This window comes from Gavia stellata, chromosome 8, assembly GCF_030936135.1.
Source record: "Gavia stellata isolate bGavSte3 chromosome 8, bGavSte3.hap2, whole genome shotgun sequence".
In the NCBI taxonomy this organism is placed as follows: domain Eukaryota; kingdom Metazoa; phylum Chordata; class Aves; order Gaviiformes; family Gaviidae; genus Gavia; species Gavia stellata.
This window is the reverse complement of record NC_082601.1, coordinates 21,368,567-21,391,378: the sequence shown is the minus strand read 5'-3', so window position 1 is coordinate 21,391,378 and position 22,812 is coordinate 21,368,567. Positions and strand designations below refer to the sequence as shown.

Here is a 22,812-nt window from a genome sequence, read left to right as displayed (position 1 = left end):
GTAAACAGCTGTAAATGAACTTGGAGATGAAAAGGTAAGAGAAGCAAGTTGTATGAGGAATGCTTCATTTCTTACAAGATGGATGAATTGAGCTACAGTTGAATAAGGCTGCAGTTTGAATGAAGACACAAGCAAGAATATGCAGCTAAGGGATCAGATGGGTCTTCAACATGAAGCTGAAGTCAATGGATATAGGTGTGAAAATTTGTATAAGAAACAGAATGAATCATGAACTAAATTCAGCAATGAAGTCTTACAGAGACTAGACAGTTAACAACATAAAACGGTGGCAAACCAAGGGGGGCAGGGGAAAGGATGCAGTACTATTAAAAAAGGAAGTACGTTAGGAAGTAAGTGGAGGGAGGAGTTAACTCTGAAGAAATAGGAAGCTAGAAACATTATATTCCCATCACAGTCTGGTCTAAAGAGGACAGTCCTTAATAAGAAAATACTGGATGAAGAGGTCTGAGCTTCTTTGAAAATGGGAGCTGGAGGAAGTGGTACATGAAGAGAATACGGATGCTCATGATCTATTTAGGGATGAAACAGGCTTTCTAGAGACAGTAATAGAAGAGGATTAAAAAGGAAGGAATGAGTTTAGTAATAGTGACTAAAAAGAGGGAGAAAGCAAGTCATAAATACCAGGGAGAATTGAGAAGGTGGGGATAAAAGGGAGAAGCATATTGAGGCACACAAAGGGGCAGAAAAAGGACAGAATGGATGTGAGATCTGGACTTGAAGTGCTGAGGGGAGAGTTGGAGGTGAGCAAATGAAGAGGAGCTCTGAAAACTGGAGAAGGGATAACAAAACTATCAAATGAAATAAATGTCTGGATGGGAGATGCAGATGGCACTCTGAGTCACTGGTGTTTCAATGTAAGTGAACACATGCAAGGACACGTTGCCACAGATATTTCCACCTTCTTTAAGATAACGCAATTAATGGTCTCACATGAATTAATTTGTCAAATTTCGCAGGAACATTTATGCAATTTCTACTCGGTTTTTTGCAACACAAATTTAGTACTTTTCTCATTTAAAACATGAAATTCCTTTGTATGTGTGCACCAAATTTTGATCCATTGATCATGCTGAATACATCCATCTTGATGGGGAGATAGGTCCATTTTCCTTAAGAAACTTGAAATACAACTCCTTTTAATTAATACACATGATTTTGATTTTTCACACATAAATACAGAATAAACTCACAATCTCTCAAATTCTTACAGTTTCATCTTTGGCTGAAAGTATTAACTTGGTCATACTTTGATTTAAGATATTAAAGAATCTGTGGTATCTTTTGCAAGATTTGACCAAACTACTTTACAGGGTTTTGTTTATAGGATGAGTAGACAACAAAGGTGTTTAAGAGGTAATAATACTATGGTACCTGGTGTGGGGAAGAGAATCTCTTTTCATATGTCAGTCTATTCCCCTCAATGGAAAATCGGAAACCTTTCCTTTTGATGCTGTCCTCTGATTCAGATTTGTGAAATTCTTCCCCATCCTTCTCCTCGCCTTCAGATTGTTCTTTTTGCTTTTTTTTCTTTCTTCTATTCCTCCTTTCTTTAGCACTTTTTGAGCTCAGTTTTGATGCTTCAGAAGAACTTTCGGAGAATCCACCTATTCCACCTACTCCACTATAATCTCTTGAGTCAGCTGCTGCAGCTGCTGCTGCTGCCTATATATACAAGCACATATGCAATTTACAACATTTATATAAACACACACCATTCACTATTTTAAATTTATTGCCATTCTTAAAAAAATAGTGATTTTGAAACAAAAGCAATGATCCCACTTCACTCAACCCAGCATATCATAAGAAGCATAATTTGTGAAATACCACAGGAACCATAATTTGCCACTGCTCCATAAACCAGGAGTTAGAGCAGCCCAAGGGAAAATGTGCTGTCAGAGAACCAAGTTAACACACATCTGTTTTAGATTGGAGCAATATGTTGCAATGAATTTTTCACCTGAAATACTATGTAAAAGTAAGGAATTAAGGCTCAAACAACAGGAAAAATCCCTGTTAACACAGGGAACATAACAAGGAACCAACACTTTCTTACACTATTTTGCTGGGTTTTGAGTACTCTCTAGTCTATTAAAGATCTGGTGTAATATTGTTTATCTCAGTTTTGCAAATCGTAATCAGAGATTTGAGTTAAACTGCCGGCTATTAGCGACCTGTTTCTGTTTGAAGTTTCGAACATTTGTGGAGCATCTGATTAAAATTTATTTACAAATAAAATAAAAAAACCCCCCACAAACCAACTAACCAACCAAACAAAAAAACCCTATTGCTGACTTTAGTCATGTGCTTACATGGAAGACAAAGTTCAACTTCTGCTCTATGTGGCCACATGCCAAGCAGACATTATCAATTATCCTATTAAAGATTTCAGAGTCTTCAAAAAATGAAAAGGAATTTCAGGGCAGTATGAATCATGATGTCTGTACCACAGAACCATTTTCTCCAGTTTCTCCACTTTTTCCAGTTTTCTTTAAAACTGGAACACTATGGCTTTCTGCTGTGAGAGCTGGGGAAGGAGTAGAAAAAGCCAAATGTTGCTGAAGCAAAATATTTCTCCAACAGCACCTACAATAGTTTTGCTTCTGTTACTAAATAAGCAGAATTCCTGGGGGTTTTTTTCCCCACATCTCCATTTCACAGAATCACAGAATGGTTGAGGTTGGAAAGGAACTTCTGGAAGTCATCATGTCCAACTCCCTGGCACACACAGGGTCACCTAAAGCAGATTGCCCAGGACCATGGCCAGATGGCTTTTGAATATCTCCAAGGATGGTGATTCCACAGGCACTCTGGGCAACTTGTTCAAGTGCTCAGTAAAAAAGTTAATTTCCATCTCCAATTTGAAAATCCAGTATTTTAGCTTATTGGTTGTAATTTTTGTCACAAATTAACAGGTTCACTCAAGCCAGCAGAAACAGTGCAATGGAAAACATTAAAGATTGTTTGCAAAACGAAAGACTTTATAAGACTGGACGTAATATATATTGTTAGGAGTAGGGAAGTAAAAGTATTCTCATATGTGGACGTAACACATCAGATCACAATCATGAATGGAAGAAGGAATTTTACTTTACAGGGATACCTGAGCTTCTTCCTGTTGCTTTTTCAGTTGTTCCAGCATTTGCTGAAATTCTGCTTCTTTCTGTTCTGCTTCTTCCATGGTTGCTTGATTCTGTTCTTCATAGGCCATGGCAACCACAGCCAGGATCAAGTTAATCAGGTAGAAAGAACCCAGGAAAATGACCAAAACAAAAAATATCATGTATGTTTTCCCAGCAGCACGCAGTGTCTGGGGAAAAAGAGATAATACACATTTTTAGCAGACTTTTAAATACTGTTGCGTAATATGATAGCATCTGTGTTATAATGTAGAAACACATTATAAGATTGCTTTGTGTTAGCACAAGATTATTTAGTCACTTTTTCCATATACAAATAGTATTATAACCTGGCTACCTGTGCAAAAATCCAAGTTTTGTGTCTACTATGGTTAAGGTAAATAAGATTCTGTAGCTTGAATACTTCAGAACTTCTACCAATGATAATCTCTAGTAGCAGCTGCTGCCCCCATTATGAGTCTATATTATAGGCTTTAAATCTAGCAGTAGCGGGGCCATCTTACCTTCTTGTCTCATCAGTCCTAAACTATGATGCCACAATGACAGTGCAGTATACAAAATGTCATGCTGCACAAAATCGCTGTCCTTCAGGTTAAGGATATCTGCAGTTCAGGGACAAGATGCAGCCTTTTCAAAGACAACATATTTGTACTAGACTGCAAATCAATTTAACTAGCATCTATTTACAGAATATTTGGGTAAGAAGCTTTAACAATTTAAGTTCATTTACTCATGTGTGAAAAGAAACAATACTTAACCACCTTCATAAAACAACAGCTATTTCTTATTGTGTATTTAAGTAGCACATGGGAACCTAAATCATGAACAAGGCCTCTATTGTTTTAGACAGCTTATATATGAAATAAAAGATGATTTCTGCCCCAAAGGCCTTAGGGACATGTGAATGAAAATAACTGTGCAAGTACTATGTAGTAATGGTATTGGTGATGGTGCTGTTTATTTTAATAAGTCCTCACCAGCTGGTAAAGATTCTCCCAAAAGTCCTGAGTCATCAATCGAAACAGTGACAAGAATGCCCAACTGAATGTATCAAAACTTGTGTAGCCATAGTTGGGGTTTCTACCAGCTTTCACACATATATATCCTTCTGGACATTGACTACAAAAGAAGAGGAAATGCTATTTTTAACAACTACTCTAAATTACGATATGATATAGTAAATCACAAAATTGTTCAGGAGTACCAGTTGCTAATAAAATTATGAACAAGTAAAATTTTATTCTACATGCCTAAGATAAAAATATATGTCTTATTGGTTTTCAATTTTTAATTCAATTTCCTAATGATATTTCAATGCTTTAATAATATAACTAATAGTAATCTACCCTTCCCCACAATTTGTCATATCAACACATCTTCATCAGGACAAGAGAAGAATGTCAACTAACACGGCTGATGATAAACAGTTGTCAGCAAGCTGGCAGCAACATTTATGCACATAGCATTCATTTGTTACCTTTAAAAAAATTAGCCTAAGATGCTGAAGAAAGTGCCTGTGTAAACTCAAATCACATAGATGGTTATATTTAGGTATAGCTTCAATTGCAAAACATCAGTAATTTGCAACTCTACAGTACAGTTGATACTAAAGTTGACCACCTGAGCTATTCTAAGTAGCTAATTATTTTTTCTTGATGCATAATGAAAAATCATGACCGTTTTCTTACCCTGCATCTGAGCTATTGCCACACAACAGAGCATCATTTTGTCCTTCCAAGAAGTAGAAATGATCTATTTTTAAAAAAAATAAATGAAAAAGGTGATGAGAAAGACATCATTTATACCTAAGGGAAACTGAGCAGTGATGCAGACTTCAACACTTTAAAAAAATCAGCAGAGCTAACAAACAGTTTAAGTGCAATATATAATGATTAGGAATTAAAAAACATGGAAAATACTGTTTTGACAGGAAAATGACTTTCTATAGAGTCTTGAAGTTGCCTTTTCTTTAGAAAATAGGAAGGTAGTTGTACAGCTAATTCTCAGTAACCTACCCAAATGAGTAAGATACAATGGGTGGATTACCAAATTGTGTATGTCAGCAAATGAGTGAACAAATACCAGGAAAACAAGACAAAGGATGCGGGCAATTCCCTGCCTTTGTTCATACATTTTGATATATACCATTTAGTGTTATTCATTTATAATTATTCATTACATACTATTTCATCCAAATATTACTTGCAGAAGTACTGAAATTTTTGCAGCATGAAAACACAACACAACATGCACAAGAGATTACTAACTGGATCTTAACTTGAGCAGCTGAAGGAGAAACCAAGCTTTTATTGTACATTACAAAAAATTACTACGCCAAATTCTATAGCAGAGGAATGTACTTGAAGAATCTATATGTATTTTGTTTAACAGGCTAACTATTAAAATGAAATAAAAGATAATTTAAAGAGATGGAAGTCTTAAAAACCACTGGCACATTCTTTTCTTTTCTTTGTTCTGCTTTGAGGCAGAAAGGGAAAACCAATTTGCCATCAATTCCTAGTTTGGGATTCTTATGGTAAAATGGGAATCTCTAGTGGAGATTTTTAGGTCAGGTGGCATATTAAGCTAAAGTTGCCAAAATTAGGTATGTTCTGGCTGTTCCCAGGAAGCAGATTGTTCCTTGAGATTCACTGCCAACTGGCATAGACTAGCTTAGCTGGCATGAACTAACCGAGGGCTAATGCTAAAGAGACAAGCAGGGAATTGCAACCAGTTCTTATTGACTGCTTCTACTCTGTTACCACCAGTATACAATAAAGACAGCGCAAAATCTGCTTATTTTAAAGAGAAAGAGAGAGAAAGATTATGTGCGTTATTTCTGCATCTGCAATCTATTCTCAGATATCAGATATATAAACAGTGGATTTTCAGACATTCCAGTGCCCACATAGTCATGCCCCATGAGAGATCTAACACCTACTTAAAAAGCTTAAAAAGTTTAAAGATGCAGGTAGGCACCAAGCTGGATTTTCAAAATTGTCTGTGGGCCTAATTCACATTCTTATGTGGCACAGATCCTACTCTGCTTAGCAGAGGATCCAGTTAAACTATCCAGTCAACTCAACTCTCAGCCCACTATTTTGGAAAACATTTAAATAATAAATTTTGCAACACAAAGATGATAATGATAAAGTAACAAAAATAGTCAATATGAGTTTATAAAAACCATGCCATATCTAAAACTATTCCTGTCTCCTGCCAACTCAATAACAGGACAACAGTCATGGGTACAAGTCCTACATGACACTTTCATAAGCAAATAAAGGAGATCTGTTCTAGCTGGAATCATCACAAAATACTTGAAAAAAGATTCTCAGAGAGCAGTTGCCAGTGGCCCTATGTCAATTCGTAAGGGCATCTTTCTGAAGATCCTCCAGGGATCTGTGCTATACAGGCTTTTCATAACAAGCTTCATTACCAACTCAAGACATGAAATAATAGAAAAAATGCATCAAGTATTCTGAAGACATCAAGCTAGGAGAGATGATTGAAATTTAGAAAAAGCTGGTCTAAAAAGCAATTGGATTTATTTCAACAGAGGCAAATGGAAAATGCTACAGTTGACAAGGCAAAATGAAATACATAAATGCAAAATAGACAGGATCTGGCCACAGCCACTGCTGTACAAAAAGATGCAGTGACTGTCATGAACCGCAAGTTGACTGTGAATCAACAATACAGTGCTGATATAAAAATGATGTAATTTTGAGATGTGTTAATAGGAGTGTTCCATATATGGCACATGAAGTAATTACTTCTAATTTGCACCTTTATTAGAGGAGTCAGTACCAGATTTTAGCATCTCATTAAAAAAAAAAACAACAAACCCACAACAGAAAAGGAAAATGAAAATCCCAGACTAATTGGAAAGGGTCCAAAAAAGAAAAAAAATCTGAAAATAAGTATAGAAAATGCAAACCAGAAAATAGGCTTGCTTGGTTTAGAAGAGACAAGAAATAAAGAAGGTAACAGTTTTAAAATATCATAAAGAGTAATATAAAGTAGTCTACAATTATCGTATTTCTAAGTCCACAGGAGAAGTAGTAATATATTCAATCCAAAATTAGGAAAATTTAGGTCAGATATTTAGAAAAAACTTTCTATTTGTGTGATGCAGTGCCAGAAGCGGCTAAAGGGGAATGGAATGGAATCTGTTTTTCAGATGTTTTTAAGAATAGGCTATCATCCAAAATCTTCTCCAAGATGAAATTTCTATGATACTACAAGCATGCTGAGATGGTAAGTACATTAAAAGATTATAAGGCAATGAGATTTGGATCCAAAAGCATTTAGCTCTTAAACAGAGGTTTCCTAACTTTCAGTGATACAGGCATCAGTTACAGCATTTATACAGACTTTATAAAGAAACTAGGATTATGCCTAATTACAAAGTTAAAACCCTAAATACACTAAAATAGGAGAGACTGAATAGATAAATAAGAGAGACTGAAGCTATTTACCATTGTGAAAGACAGAATAGCAATATAGTATAGGTATGTTCAGAGTAGTTCTATCTGAATTTTAAAATAATTTTTGTTAAAACAGTAGTGACATTACATGATTTCAGATCCCATATTAGGACTGTCACACTATTTCAGGAGGCTTGAAGCTAGCACGGAAATTTCCGCTTTGTGCTGCAATGTGGATTTACTCTAAAAGTCATATTCATTAAAAGGTAAAAAGATATTTTGGTACCAAGTACAATATTATGAGTATGTTAAACAACATTATGACTGTTCTTTTATTTACTACACAAAATGAGTGCTTTTATGTCTCTTGGCCAGATTACACCATCTTAATTGCAATGGAAAGATACTGATGATTTTTTATCTGTTTAAAAAATTCCAGAAAAATCAATGCAGTAGATGATATAATTAACTCTTACTTCTGTCTTCGATGTACTCATCCCAGTTAAATGTTGTCATTGTTGTATTAATAAATGTACCATTTTCACCTATAGAGCTATTAAAGTAGGAAATAACAGTTGTTTCAAAAGTAGAATTGTCTGGAGGCCACTGCAGGCATTTATTCCTCAAGTTGCCCATGAACAGCTGCAGTCCTATTAGTGCAAATACACTCAGACAAAACACAGTCAGGATCATAACATCTGAGAGCTTCTTCACAGACTGAATTAGGGCTCCCACGATAGTCTTTAGGCCTGCAAAGAGAAAAGACTTTTATTACAATGCTAAACAGATACTAAACACACAAAAAAAATCATGTGAGTTTTCCTGACAAGATAAAGATTTCATGCAAAATGGCAATTAAATGAGTCTAATATTTGTGATATAATAATTTTCATGAAAAGCCTTATTACTTGTGAAGATGAATGAAAAGCTGTAAGTTTATGCTTATTTTATAGTGTACAGAAATAAAAAGTAGACAATACCAAACATATTGTTTCTGCCAAAACAAGTGATTTTATTATTCATGCTACATCTCAATCCTACATAGAAAAGCATCGTTTGCTTTTGCTGATGCTTCTTGCCCAAACCTTTCTTATATAAACCTTTTCAAAAGTATCTGCATTAGTAAACCCATTATAAAGACATTATAAGTGCATATTGGAATTATATCTTCATAATAATCTTCTTACAATATAAGAAGGGTGATGGTTTGGAGAAGAACGACATCTTTAAAACAATACCCCATGCATGGCCCATGCTATCCTTCAGAGTTTAATTTTTTATACATGACTTAAAACTGAATTACGTTGCTATATCAAGTGCCTGCAATAAATGATAAAATTTGCATCAGTCTGAAAGCTTAAAATTAACTTATACTTAAAACATGTAAAGGAAAGCTTGATGTCATAAGATGCAAATCACATAGGCTGTTTACTGCAAATATCTCATGCAAGAATTTGTTAAACTCAAAGGCTGATTTTTTTGAAAAGAAAATACAACTAATATAAGAAAAGCAAGAATAAATTTAAATAAAATTACATGTCTTGATTCCTGCTTTTTTATTTTGTTAACAATGTGTAGCAAACAAGGCGTATGCTTTAAAAATGTGAATACAGCCTTTGTGGAACAAAAGTCAGCCTCGGTGTTTAACCTTGCTCTCACCTGGAATGACTGATATTGTTTTCAAAGCTCGGAGAACTCTGAATGTTCTCAACGCTGAGACATTGCCCAGGTCCACAAACTCTGTCACATATCTGTAATAGGGGAGTTCACACACAAACACAATGACAGCACACAAATAACAATTGGAGTTATGAGGGGCCTAACACCTTACACAGTTACTTCTTACCTGGGATTACAGAAATAGTTTTCAAAGCTCTCAATACTCTGAAAGTTCGAAGAGCTGAAACATTGCCTAGGTTTACAAATTCTGTTACATACCTGTAGAATTAAATCACAGTTACTCAGAATTGAGGCAGACTTTATCCTATTTGCTTGGGTCTTTGATCAAGACCTCTTCACCGTTCACTGTATTTTGCCTGTGTTATAAATATGCTTCTGACCATAAAATTAAATTAAGTTTCATCAAAATAAACCACATTGACTAGATGTTTGAAACCTAATTTGGTCAGCTTATAGCAGGAAGTCAAAAGGATTCCTTTAATTCTGGTATGCAGAAAGGAGACAGGATATGAACAGTTCAGGCTGATGACATTCACAATCCTAACAGGCTGGCACACCATGCTGGCCTCTGCAGCACATGCTTAGTTAGAAATACTAAAATGTGTAAAAGAGGTAGAAGAAACATATTGAAACCGCAGGAAGTCCAGGCTCCAAATGTTCTGGCTGACAAAATATGAGGCAATTTTTAGTCACTAATTTCATGCCACCAAAAAGATTTAAAAAAAAAATAAAATAGAAGACTTACGCAAATGTAATGACAGTGAAATCTAGCCAATTCCATGGGTCTCGAAGAAATGTAAAATCTTCTAAACAGAAGCCCCTTGCAAGAATCTTAATAAGTGACTCAAAGGTATAAATTCCAGTGAATGTGTATCTGAGGAAAATATGCAAGACAGAGTTTATAGAAATACATACATGTTATGATTACACATTATGCTCTCTAGTTGCTTTATTCTCATCTTCTTTTCTTTAAGCAGCATAAGAATTTAATGGAAGTTACAACCAACTTTAAACACCTGCAGAATTTATACCATAAGGAAGAAGGAGAAATCAATTTATGATTAAAAGACTAAATAACAACCAATAGCTTAAGTTCAAATTCTATAATCAATACCGAGATAGTTGCAAAGTTCCTCGTTACTTCATTGGTGCATGTTTATGTCCAATCTGAAACCATGTTATAACCAAACACGTGTGGATTATGTTAGGATTTCAGAAGTTGCTTCCAGACTAAAAATCTCTTTCCTCACTGTTATTTTTATGCTAAAATGTTGCTCAGTACCATGAGCTGGCAGTGTGCCAACCCTTATCAGCCCTCATGGACTTTGTTACAAAGTGTATCCAGTGCTTCACCTTCAGCAAGACAGGCATAGTACCGGAATGAAATGAGTGTTTTCAGATGCAAGATCCTGTGCAAGAACAACCAAAAATATTTACAAATGCCAATAGAATTTGACTACTCATTTTGACTAAAAATGTGGTAGAAATGTAAAAAGTAAAAGTATTTAATTCTGGCATTGTGAGTAATTTCAATTTTCTAACTCCAAAGGATGTCATCTTGAAATTTAGTTTCATTTGTATCTTTAATGGAAAAGAATTCAAATTAAATTGCTTAAAAGGCTTGAAAGGTTTTCAGACTTGAGCCAACCTGAAACCAATTTTCCAATGTGATTTTTTTCAGTTCAGTTACTAAACCAAAAATTTCTTCCCTGCAAAACTTTACTCAACAGATGAGAAGGACTTCTCTTGTATATCTAAATGGCACAAGATAATGACATGAAGAAATATTCAAGGCAGCTATCTTTACTTATAAATATTTACTATATGCTAGACATCCTGAATACATATATGTTCATATTGAACTCAAAATGAGAATGCCCCCACTAACTTTAATAGCCCTATGCTTTAACTTTTGATTACTGAAGATTAAACAGGTACATATCATCCAAAGCAGTTAGGAATGAAGAAGAAGCAGAAGCATAAACTCTTATTGCAAAAATGAAGCACCATGAAGAGCAGTGTTTCACACTACAGTCTACAGCCTTGGAAATATCACAAAGTATGTACCAATTGTATATTGGCACCACATAGTTGACATCAGATTGGACCTCTTCTCTTCCTACGAGAAGAATAGCCAATCACTTCAACACTTTTTTAATAGCTTATTTTTCATACAAGCTTTCCATTGTTATATTGTCTTTGGTAAAGGAAAGCTGCACTACGGTGAACATAGCCATCCATTAGATGATCCCTTTATCTGTAATGGTTATTGCAATAGAGATAGAAGAGTGTATTTCCCCTTATTCTTGCACAGACGTAACATAGAATGCAGTGGAAAATATTTATAATCCACTTTTTTGCGTGGTCATAAGACTAGATTTTTACATGTCCGTCTAGTACTGCAAACTTGTAATGAGGGGAGTGTTGTAAAATATATGTATTTAATACTACACAGAAGAAACTAGCATCAGAATAGCTGTTGAAAGGATATGCCAACAAGGTAGCTGCTGCCAGTGGATGCCATCCCAATAAAAAATAATTTACAGCAGTTTATTTCAGATTACTGAATATTATTCAAAGAAAATCCATTTAACTTACTCTACATTCTTTGTCCAGTCTGGAGGGTTACTCATGGTCATAAATACACAGTTGGTCAAAATAGTGCACATGATAAGCATGCTGAATAATGTAGGTTAAGAGTTAAGGAATGTAAGCCAGAAAATCTCATAAAAAGAGTATCAAATAACACGCTACTTTGGCAGATTTCCACTATGAGAAGCTATTTATCCCTCCACTGCTCTGTTAACACTCAGGAAAAAGCCCTGAATATGTTAAAGCTTCCATAATCACTGCTTTATAGCTAAAAGAGAACAACCACATACTAAAAATCAGGAAATCTGAAAGATATTAAAAAAACCCAAACCCTTAATTTTAAGAGAACCTTAGATGATTTTTTCTTTTAAATAAAAATGTGAAAGTTTGAAGTAGTAGCTTCTAATTGAATGGAATAACACAGAAAGCATTTGTTTTGGATGATCTAGACAAACCTGATCTACTTCATGCATACAAAACAGCGAAAAATACATTTTCTTCACTTTTCTTCTTTTATGTTTCACCATAAAATTTGGCATGTACCAACATTTTTGCTTATCATTGTAATATATATATTGAAATCTAGTTACCACATAGTAGGAGAGCACATAGGGAAATTTTAGGGAGAATATTATTTTATTACTGTTTGCTTTATATACAGCTTTTGTAATATAAATGTTGGTGGAAGGGAAGGCACATTATATTCTCACAAAAAGAAATCTAAAAATAATTCCAGAACAGGTCCAAGTCATAGATAACTTAATTGATTTTAACAGAACTGCTCTGGATCTACAACCTTTCACGCTCAGGACTGATGATGTTCTTAGAAATGAAAATACAAACACCAAAATGAAAACCACACAGATGATGCACAAAATGTCCACATGATGGCACCATCACCTAAAACTAGAAAGAGGACAAACCTCGCTTTTGAGAAGAGCTTTAGCTTCTGCAACTAAAATGCAGGTTCATACAGTGCTCCAAGATAGAAATCCGAGTATAATGGGGTGGGAATTACTGTGAGGTTCCCCTCACGAGGTTTTCTTTGCATGCCTACATTAATGAAAAAAAACTTCAAGCAACAGAAATACCTCTGCCTTCTGAACTGTCAAACAGCTGTGGCATTACACTCAACAATTCTTCAGGTTTTCTGCTCAGTATATATATTTCAAATCCTTTACTCAGAATCTAGCTTCTCACTATATAATTCATGTATGAACAGAGCAGAAGAGAAAGAAAGGTATTTTAAAACCCATAAAAAATAATGTCTTATAAGAGTGTTTCACAAGCCTGTATTTAACATAGGCTTTCAAAATCCTTTTTGATGAGATGTCCTCTCAGAGTTGCAAATCCACATTATTCTTTCATCAGTGGAGAAATAACTAGAATATACCTTCCCACAAGTTTAAAAGTTTTTTTAACATTCTGACTTTGGTGACTCTAGCTCCTCACCAGCATCTCAGTCCCATGATCTTCCATTATTCCATGTAATTGAATAATGCTCTATAACATGCTAAGGAGTGTCATATAATTGACAAATAATTATTTGTAGTGGTACCTGTAGCAAGCAAATACAAAACAGGCTACGTAGTGTCATGATTGATTCTGAAGTCATTTGTAGGCTAGCCATTGACAACATCCAACACATAACAACCATTGTAATTATCAGACTTCCATTATAACAAGATTTTTAAAAATCCTTTCAAGATTTATTCTACATGACCTTAGGATCACTGTATGTAATGCTACACAAAACTGTTTTCAGTGTGCTTATGTTAGACTCTTGTAAAATGTAAGTGTGCAAACATTTGTACTTGTTCCTTAAGTAAGCAGACTTGCTGAAGTCAATGCCCTCATTGCTCGTATCAGACCAGTGGGATGCCTACTATAGTCAGCTATCAAAACACTGAAAAAGACAAAATAATAGGTAAGTCAGTATGATCATTTAGCTTTGCAAATCTCTATCTGCAATGTGGAAATCTGATGACCTACTTGAAGACTGAAATTAAAATATCTACAGGATTACAAGTGCATAATGCAATAATGATCAAGAAATAAAATAGACAGGTAAGATACATATAGGACTGAGAATGTATATAAAAAAAGAAACCTAAGCTGTTTTATCAACCTATCCTTCTACAATTGTGATCTGAATCAGAAAATGAAAAGGAATAATGAAACCATATTTTCACTAAATATTCATGCAAGCACAAACCTGGGATCAAAGATTTGATTTTTAACACAAAGTGTCAGTGAAGAACTGAAAGTATTTTGAGCAATATACTTGCAGTTTATGAACAATGTGGTGGAGGGGAAAAGATGAAAAAAGATGTGATGATTATAGGAGAAATAAGAGGGAAGGGAAAAAATATGTGGGGGAAGAAAAAAGACACAGGAAGAAATTGCAAAGGATGATGACTCGTCGTCTGGCTTCTGACATTACTATATTAAGATCCAGCAATGAACACAAATGTAAAAAGGGAATACGAAAAAGAACAGAAGACAGAAATAGTAGAGAGAAGAGGGACAAAGCACCATAGATCATATTGATCCTGTGACATGTGCCAGACAATGATTTAAATACTAAGTAACATCTCATTCACTACAGTTTTAGACTAACAGCTTGAAAAGGATATGAATGTACCAAAATCTTAATAGCTATTTTTCTAAGAGGGTTGAAAGGAGTTAACATGTACAGGGCAGAGGTGGCACTGAATCGGAATATTGCCTTCCCTTTATTCAATACTATAAAGGTCTGGAAAAAGAAACACAGAATGAAAAATAGCATTTAAAAGATACCAAGTTACAAACAAGTTACAAGTTGAAACCCAGAATAATTTTCATTTCATCATTAATCATATTTAGTCAAATTCTTCTTCCATTTACACCTCTCCCAGAATCACAATCCCCTTGTCCAGTTCACACATAGTAGAGTCCAGCCAAATTACTATAAATATAATTACATGAGAACATTTGAATAAGTTTATTTAGAAATCATAAATAATCCTGATATTGCTAGCTAGAAATCAAAAACAGGTATATAAGTTACAAATATACATAATATTTGAATAATTAGTATACTTTTTGTACCTTATATACACTGAGGTATGTAACTTCAAAAAAAGAATGAGAGCCATTAAAACTTCAACATTCCCTGAATCAAATAACCAGCATTAATTATCACCTCAAAGTTCTATGACAACAGTACTACAAAGTGATCTAAATTTCAAGAGTGATCTTCAAGAAAATAAGGAAATTGAGAGTGTTCCATAAGCAGTTTTTCAACATAACACTAATGTACTGGATAGGTTTTGCTGTACTTTAAGAAAACAATAACACATTGCTTCTGTTTTTAACTATTTCTTGTGAGAGTTTCATACCTGCAAATCTGTCTGTTTTTCTTATGTCATGCTTTACTTTTACCTAATACAGAATTCAATAATCCATGTATTTTCAGTCTCTCCACAGTTTCAGCAGTAACTTATGCATATTGCCAACATTAAAAAAGAGCATTTATAAATGTAATAGTTTTCTTAAAACATGGGAAATAAAGAAGAATACAGCCTTTATTTAACATGCCGTAAGGTTTTAAAATATTTAGATTTCCATGCATTTGGGGAAATTCCTATCTATTTCTATCATCTCTTCTGTCTACACATGGGTGAAAGTTCATGCTCATGGAAGGTAAGTGGATCTAGCTAGCATTGTGGCAGCCCTAAAAAGCCCAAAGGGAATGTAAGCCATGCAAACCTGGAGCACTGCCAGTAGCCATGATCTGCCTCAGCTGGAATCAGAGGGCAGCATTTGTAAAGATTACGCTCTACTTTCTGAGCAGGTGTGCCAAATACAGCAGCTGGAATCCTGAGAACACAATGCCTCCCCCTGCCTGAAATCATAAATTTCAGCTCTTCCAAACTGAATGTATTTGCGTTCCCAGATACCCATTGACTCTCAAGCCATACTTCAGTCCTTTGTTGTAGAGCAGAAAGGATTGGTCTGTAATGTACTATCTTTGCTACCATTGCTTTTCAACTCTATTACTATTCTTCCTGGAGTGCAAGAAAATTTGCCCTCAAATTAGAGTTTTTCAAATGTTTTCTGCTCCCTTTATTCTGACAAAACCTCTGATGAAGCATCATTTGTGTGATGCTGACTCATCAAGACATATTAAAAAATTAAAATGGAGTCTGACCTAAACAAGGATGTTCAAAGATATGCAAAGAACACCAGGAAAAATAATAAGAGAAATTATAATTGCAACGCACATATATCTCCCACCAGAAAACACTATGCTTTTGGAAAAGATCACGACAACTGCTATGCATTTCTCAATCAGGAACAAGCAATTCAGCAGGATTTTACTTCACATCCACAGTTAATTGCAGAATTACTTTTCTAGTTTCCAAAGCATGATAATAGGTGTGCTAACTCTAGGATTTCCAGCACTGTATTTAGCTATTTACTCCTGCAGAAATGGGAAAGAAGGAAGGAAAGGGATCAGCACTTTGACCCAAATTCCATTTGCCTTACTTCCAGACTTCAACAGTGTAAATCACTTGAGTAAAGGGAGCAGAACATGATATTTAATTGAAAACCTTGTTTTCAAATTTGACTCACGATTCTCCATAGCATGAATTGAGTTTTGGAAATTCTGCAATGAACATTTAAGGTACCGCTGATTTTTTTTAAAGCTGTTCTCTCTGTTTAGTTTACAATGGTACGCTTGTATTGTTATTGTTTCAACATATTAGTGATGAGGCATACCCCTAATTCTTGCAGGAAATATCTTCATTTGTATTTTTCTACTTAGTTCAAGTTTGACTCCGAACAATTCTTGGGGTTTTTCTTCCTTTATTTGAAGCAGGTTTTCTGCTTTCATGGTTTTTTTTAAATTCACTTGTTTTTATTCACTAGCTAATCTCCACAGGAAAGAAAAGAAAGCACAAGAAAAATCTTACGAAGACACAAAAATAAAAAAAATAACAGTAATTTCTTCTTTACTGGTAGAATAATGATGGTGCAATACATATGATGCCAAAATCTAAGGGACTGGAATTCTGGAGGAAACCCAAGGCCATCTGGTCAAAAGTCTGAAGTTCAGCACTTTTGTGCTTGGCTACAACAGTTGTTGTTACTTTAAACAAAAAGAAAATATGTGGTTTTATTTTATAAAAAATTAACATATCTATAAAATATTTTAAAAATTACATAACATTCTGTCAACACTCCAAGAGAAATTCTTACCTCCTCTTTATTTATTTCCCTCTTTTAAACACCTCATCTTAGATAACAATCATAGAACAATATAAATCTGGACATGAAAATTTTTCAGCCAGATTATCTAAGTCGGATATATGATGCCTCTATAGAGTACAAAATGGAAGAGGAAGGTCTTTGTCGTATCTTGAGAAATTACCTTTACATACTTCCCTATCCTTCCCAGCAACAAGAGAATGTAACCTAGGCTTTCCACGTGACAGTGAAGAAAAATACTGAGAAGGTGTCTAGCTACCTTTGAGATGGGTTTCATAGTGAAGATCTGCTCATTTCACATCTATAATACAGCAATTAATAAAACAATAATTCTAAAGATAACCCCTGTACTATTTCTTCAATTCTCCTGTGCGTAAAACACTGGAAGTTACAAATTTTAGTAAAATACTAGTTATATTAAAATAAACTTAAATACGATGAAATCAGCTGCTTGGGGAATATATTATATGTAAAGACCGGGTCCAAAATACTGGAAATACTATGTCTGTGAGAGGGTTCCTTGTATTTTAATCTTCTTAAAGTCTGATAGAAATATGAAACACACTCACTTTTTTATTGATATAATATGGGTCCAGGTCTTCCAAGGGCTCAGACACCATTCCTGGAGGTATGTCGCCATAAATAAATGGCAGTGTCTTTCCTGCCTCCAAGTCGCTATTTGGCTTTGGGCCATCTTCATCATCATCATCTTTGCGTTCTTGTTTGGATTTTTTAGCTTTTTCTTCATTGACACGCTGCTCAATAGCTGCAAGTGATTCTCTTGTGAAATAGCGGAAGCTGTCAGGTCCTGGTGGTACCAGCACTGATTGTGCCATCTTTTCATCCTGCACCTCTTAATTACTGTTTAGCCTCTCTCATAAAAAAATGCTAAAAATATAAGAAACACAGAAAAAAATTAGAGCAACACAAATAGCTACAAACAATGTAAAGGAATATACCTTCAGAGAATTTTCTGTGGGACATCTTGTTAAATTCAGTAATGATCATCCAAGAGGAAGCTGCTGTGAAATGGATTTTTTCATTTGTATTTATTTCAAGACAAACCATTTTCCTTTGCAGCTGGCCTCTTAGAGTTGTCTTGAAGGTATCAATTCTTAAAGCATTTAGTTAAAATTCACTTAGTGCTTATGGCAATAGATTGCCAATTCTATAGACTGCATAAAAAAATGTCAGGTACAATATAATAGCACCTTCTTGCCTTTATCAAGGGTAATGCTATCCATTCCAGTGAATAAAGTAGGAGATATTTTCCACCACATTCAGTGCGAGGAATCAACAGTTCTGAAGTGTTTCTGGTTTGGTGTTGAGGAGTGTTGACTCCAGACAATTCACCTCCTCATTATCCTGAAAGCTGCACCTTGGACCAACCCTCCCTCTAGCTAGAAGGACCAGAAATGACTCCTAGAATCCACCACTGCCATGTAAGGCTAGAGGGATCAGTCGAAAGTACTCTTCGGGTACAAATATGCTGCCTTCGCAGAGCTGCCAGCTCAGGAAACAAGATTCAGGCATAAGCACCTGTATTCAGATCCCCTGCCTGGCAACACACTGTGCCCTGGAAGAACTGCTGAATTAAACAAAAATTATCTTTAATCATTACATACTGCACTTAGGTCTTTTACATCTGATACCATATCAATTGTATATATTTTTCACAATTTTCACTAACAAGAGCAGAACCATCTCTTCTTAATGTCTCCAGAGAGTTCCGTTAAAAAGAACAAGTGGAAAATATTCCCAATGCAAATACTTTGATCTGAAATAATAAATGGGATCTCTGGCGTAGCCTTCAAGAATTTTTCTCAAGAGTCCTTCTCCTGAGTAAGCACATTAAAAATATAGCAAATGCAATAAAATGTAACAACTTCTGAGTAAGACAATATACCCAAGAAACAATTATCAAATTAAAACGATACAATAGTTAGAATACAATCAGCATGATCCTATTTTACTGTCTCACTAAATACACGTACTCCAGCACAGCTGCAACAAATTAATATTTTTGAAGTCTGCTAAATAAACTGCAACACGATGCTTTCTCCTCCTTTTCAACCATATGCACATAGCCATCTACACCTACACAGACATCCACACACATCCTAACTCCTGCAGGTCTCCCTATGAGCATGCTCTTCCATTGCGGGCAAATGCACCTGGTGCATTCTGTCATGGACGGTCTGTAGCGAACTGCTGCTGGAAGCTGCACTGACTAGTAGCAGCAGAAGGGTTAATTAGGAAAATGAAAGTGGTCCTGCTGCAGAATCCTGATAGATTTTATTGTTAATTACAGAAAAAGAAAAGGCATAATCCTGTTTTAATACTGCAGGAAAAAAAGAAAAATTCATTACCAGTGAAGAATCTTGCACTTATGTGGGTTTGGAATGGCACCAAGGAAGACTGCAGCTAAAAGTCCATCATGTCTTTTCCTTTTTCTTTTTTTTCCCTTTTTTTTTTTTTAATTCTCTTTCTGCAGACCACACCTAACTTCCTGCTGAAGGATCCTGGTTATTGAAGTCAAATCTGGCATTTCCTGTGCCAGCCTACGAAGTGCTATAACTCTTATTGCCACTAGATGGTACTGATATACATCCACAAATTCTTGTCAGAAATGGTAAAGAATTTTTGCATGCTCGAACACTTGCTTAAACTGCGACTCTGGGACCAAACCACACGATTTTATATAACCAGCCAGGTCTCAGAATTCTCAGAAATTCTTTTGAATATATAGCAGCTACTGCTGATGAGACCATAGCTGTTAAAACTGTGAAGGTGACACAGAAAGAAAGTAGGAGGGGTAGCAAAGTAAGAGAAAGAAAAATGGAGGTTGCACAGACAGTGTACAACCAAAGCAGTTGCTGAGACTGGATTATTGGCAGTCTGGATTATTTTAAACTATAGCTTGTATCAGTTTTCTAAAATAAATTTATACAATATCTTTGATGTGTATTCTTTCTACACCCAGGAAAGCCAGAAATTAGAGGGAAGGATGGCAGTTTTGAATGTTCACTGCAGTGGTGAATTCCTGTACAGAAATCACCCACTGTAGCAGGGAAAAAGACGAGATGATCAGGAGCACTGTAAGCCCCTCCCATGTGACAAATCCATAAGAGATCATCTTTGGGCACCACTCCACCTAAATACCGTCTTACTTCTTTTCACTCTCCTGCTTTCTCCGTATTTTCTATGCTTACTGATTTTCATACTTTTTCTCCCACTGCACTAATATCACTTTTTTAGCCTCTCTCTTTCCCCACCATTGACCTTCTGCCCTTCCCTCCTACTCTCACATGTACTCAAATCTCTTTCAAACTTTTCATGCAACACATTCCTGCATCTATAGATTCAAACTTTCAGGCAGTCATTTACTTATGTCCCTCTGCCATCTCCTTTCCTTCAGCTGCGAAGAGGACTAAAGAAGCTGTGGAAAGGAATAAAAAGCAAAGGGTCACTCTGAAGTGAGAAAGGTTGGAAAAGCAAAGAATATAGTAGCTGAAGAAATGCCATTGTGGCTTGAAAAAAGGACAATGAAGAGAGGGGCAAATATTGATAATTTGATTCTTTGGTAATCATGGTGAGAGAATGAACAGTTTGACTGGATCAAAATAGTGGTTTTGAAATTTTCAGCAACTAAGAAAAAATGTGTTGAATGAGAACTATAATTTAACCACATTAGAAGTATTGATTTAGTTTTGAATCATTTAAACATTACACAATATTTTTAAAAAATGTTAAAAGCCTTTTTGGAAAAGTCTTCTATTTTATAGGGTTTTCTAATTTCACAAATGATTCAATTAAATTAATAGAAATTTTGCAAACAATTCCATGTAACCAATTTTTTTTTTATTAAAAATCTTTGTATTAAAACTTCTGGCTGGCTTTAATTAGAACTGTGGTTTACTTGGAGCTGCTCTGCAGTCTCAAAATAAGAGGATTATGAGACAGCACAGATTCACGGAAGGGGTAAAGGAGCTTCTAACTACAAAAGTATTTTGATTATTTATATGTGTGGATATGTACATATGTGTTTATGCAGCTGCTTATGAAAGTTACAGTAAACCAAGTACCTGAAAAGCTGGGCTAATCACACAATATGGAAAAGGAGCTTCATTCTGCTGTTAATGGTATAGTAAGTTAAAGTGTCTGACTATTTGTTTCTTATCATATGGGACTGAAATTACCTAAGATCTCAATTTGATTTCTACCAGTGCTATATAATCTACATGCATAGTGTTAGGAAGGACAGTGAAAAGTAAAGACAAAAAGGAAATAGCCAGTGGGGACATTGTATGCCATTGCCTTAGATGCTTAGGTCTACAGTCTTATTAAGCTGTAAGATGAAAAGAACAAGTATTTTAGAGAGTCAGAATAGACAGGAAATGCAATATGATTTTTGCAGTCTAAAAGAGAAATATATATGCTTCTAAACAGGAGACCACAGTAGTACAACTAGAAAAGCTAATAACAATCCTTAAAATATATTAAAATAATTAGGTACTACATAGCTATAGCAAATGTAACAGGTAAAATTAGTAGAGATAGGAAGGGAAAATGATCAATCAAATAGTGAATATCAATCAAAAACCAATTCAACATAACCTACATTTGACCATTCAAACATGGTCAAAATTTACCTAAAATATAAACATAGCATAAGAAGAATTCTGGTAATAGGTAAATTCTGACTGCTGTCTAGCTTCCTACCTGCAGCCATGGGTACATTTTATGAAATATTTTATCACCAGTGCTATCCACCTTCCCACTACTGTGGCACATCTGAAAGCCTGAAGTGGACTTTTATCTTTTAATCATTTGGCAAAACACTCATGACCCATATAAAGGGTAGAGTTGAAGAAGTGTTCAGTGTCATATGTAAAGAAACTCCACATGAAAGTGAATGATTTTTGATGGACAGAGCTGAGAGAAACTTCTCAGTCTTTCCCTGGCTGTCCAGGAGCCCTTCATCTGCGGAGCATCCTGATTAATAAAATCAGAAAGAAAACAGATTACCAGCTTCTCCTCAGAAATCTGTAAAAATTAACTGTCTTCATTCAATGTTAAAGTGGAGCATTAAAACACACAAGTGGCAAGTTGCTGTCATTCTGTGGTTCTGTGATTCTTTTACTCTCCAGCTGTGTGTTCCTGTACTGTATTAGAATTGTCGCTAAGTGCAAGACTTTTCATTTATAGCTCTGAATTTCATCTCATTCCAATAACACCAGTCATCAAGCTCATCTACTCCTTTCTGTATAATAGCTTGCTCCTTCTTTGACAATGCCTCCCAACTTTGTGATAGGAGCAAATTACATTGGCATATTTCCATTTTCTCTGCTGAAACAATTAATTAAATTAAATAAATAAAATTATAATGGTGACGAGTAACTTTGACTAAAGTGTATGTTATTGTGGTATTTGCTGTAGTTTGCAAAATATTTTAACACTACTCTAAGAAATTTAATCTTAAAAAAAATCTGAAGTTTATGCTCTAAAATGAAATAGTATTTTTGCATTTAAAGAACAAAGGGGGTAGAAGAGGGAAAAGGGAGCTTTCTCTTCTTGTAAATAGTATACATTTAATCAAATACACTGAACTGAAAGAAATTCCTGTCACCTCTTCCCCCCATGCTACTCAGAACATGTACTATACTAAATTATTCATAGTGATCTAGATGACTGAA

At 35.1% G+C, this 22,812-nt stretch overlaps 1 protein-coding gene across 8 annotated transcripts in view; it reads right to left on the bottom strand.

The window, feature by feature from the left end:
• Positions 1-17,952, bottom strand: part of LOC104252008 (sodium channel protein type 2 subunit alpha) — a 54,976-nt gene extending 37,024 nt beyond the window's left edge. For 4 of the 8 annotated variants that reach the window (XM_059820776.1, XM_059820778.1, XM_059820780.1 and 1 more), the window contains exons 1-10: positions 17,686-17,952; positions 14,500-14,618; positions 11,870-11,959; positions 10,017-10,145; positions 9,251-9,342; positions 8,068-8,340; positions 4,850-4,913; positions 4,139-4,280; positions 3,125-3,331; positions 1,393-1,683 (exon numbers count right to left, since the gene is read on the bottom strand). In XM_059820776.1, the coding sequence (XP_059676759.1) occupies positions 1,393-1,683; positions 3,125-3,331; positions 4,139-4,280; positions 4,850-4,913; positions 8,068-8,340; positions 9,251-9,342; positions 10,017-10,145; positions 11,870-11,959; positions 14,500-14,618; positions 17,686-17,952 (1,674 nt within the window). Of the gene's footprint in view, positions 1-1,392; positions 1,684-3,124; positions 3,332-4,138; positions 4,281-4,849; positions 4,914-8,067; positions 8,341-9,250; positions 9,343-9,437; positions 9,530-10,016; positions 10,146-11,869; positions 11,961-14,491; positions 14,619-17,685 lie in introns of all 8 variants that reach the window. The other 4 variants (XM_059820777.1, XM_059820779.1, XM_059820782.1 and 1 more) reach the window with 2 other exon arrangements.
• Positions 17,953-22,812: the final 4,860 nt, after the last annotated feature.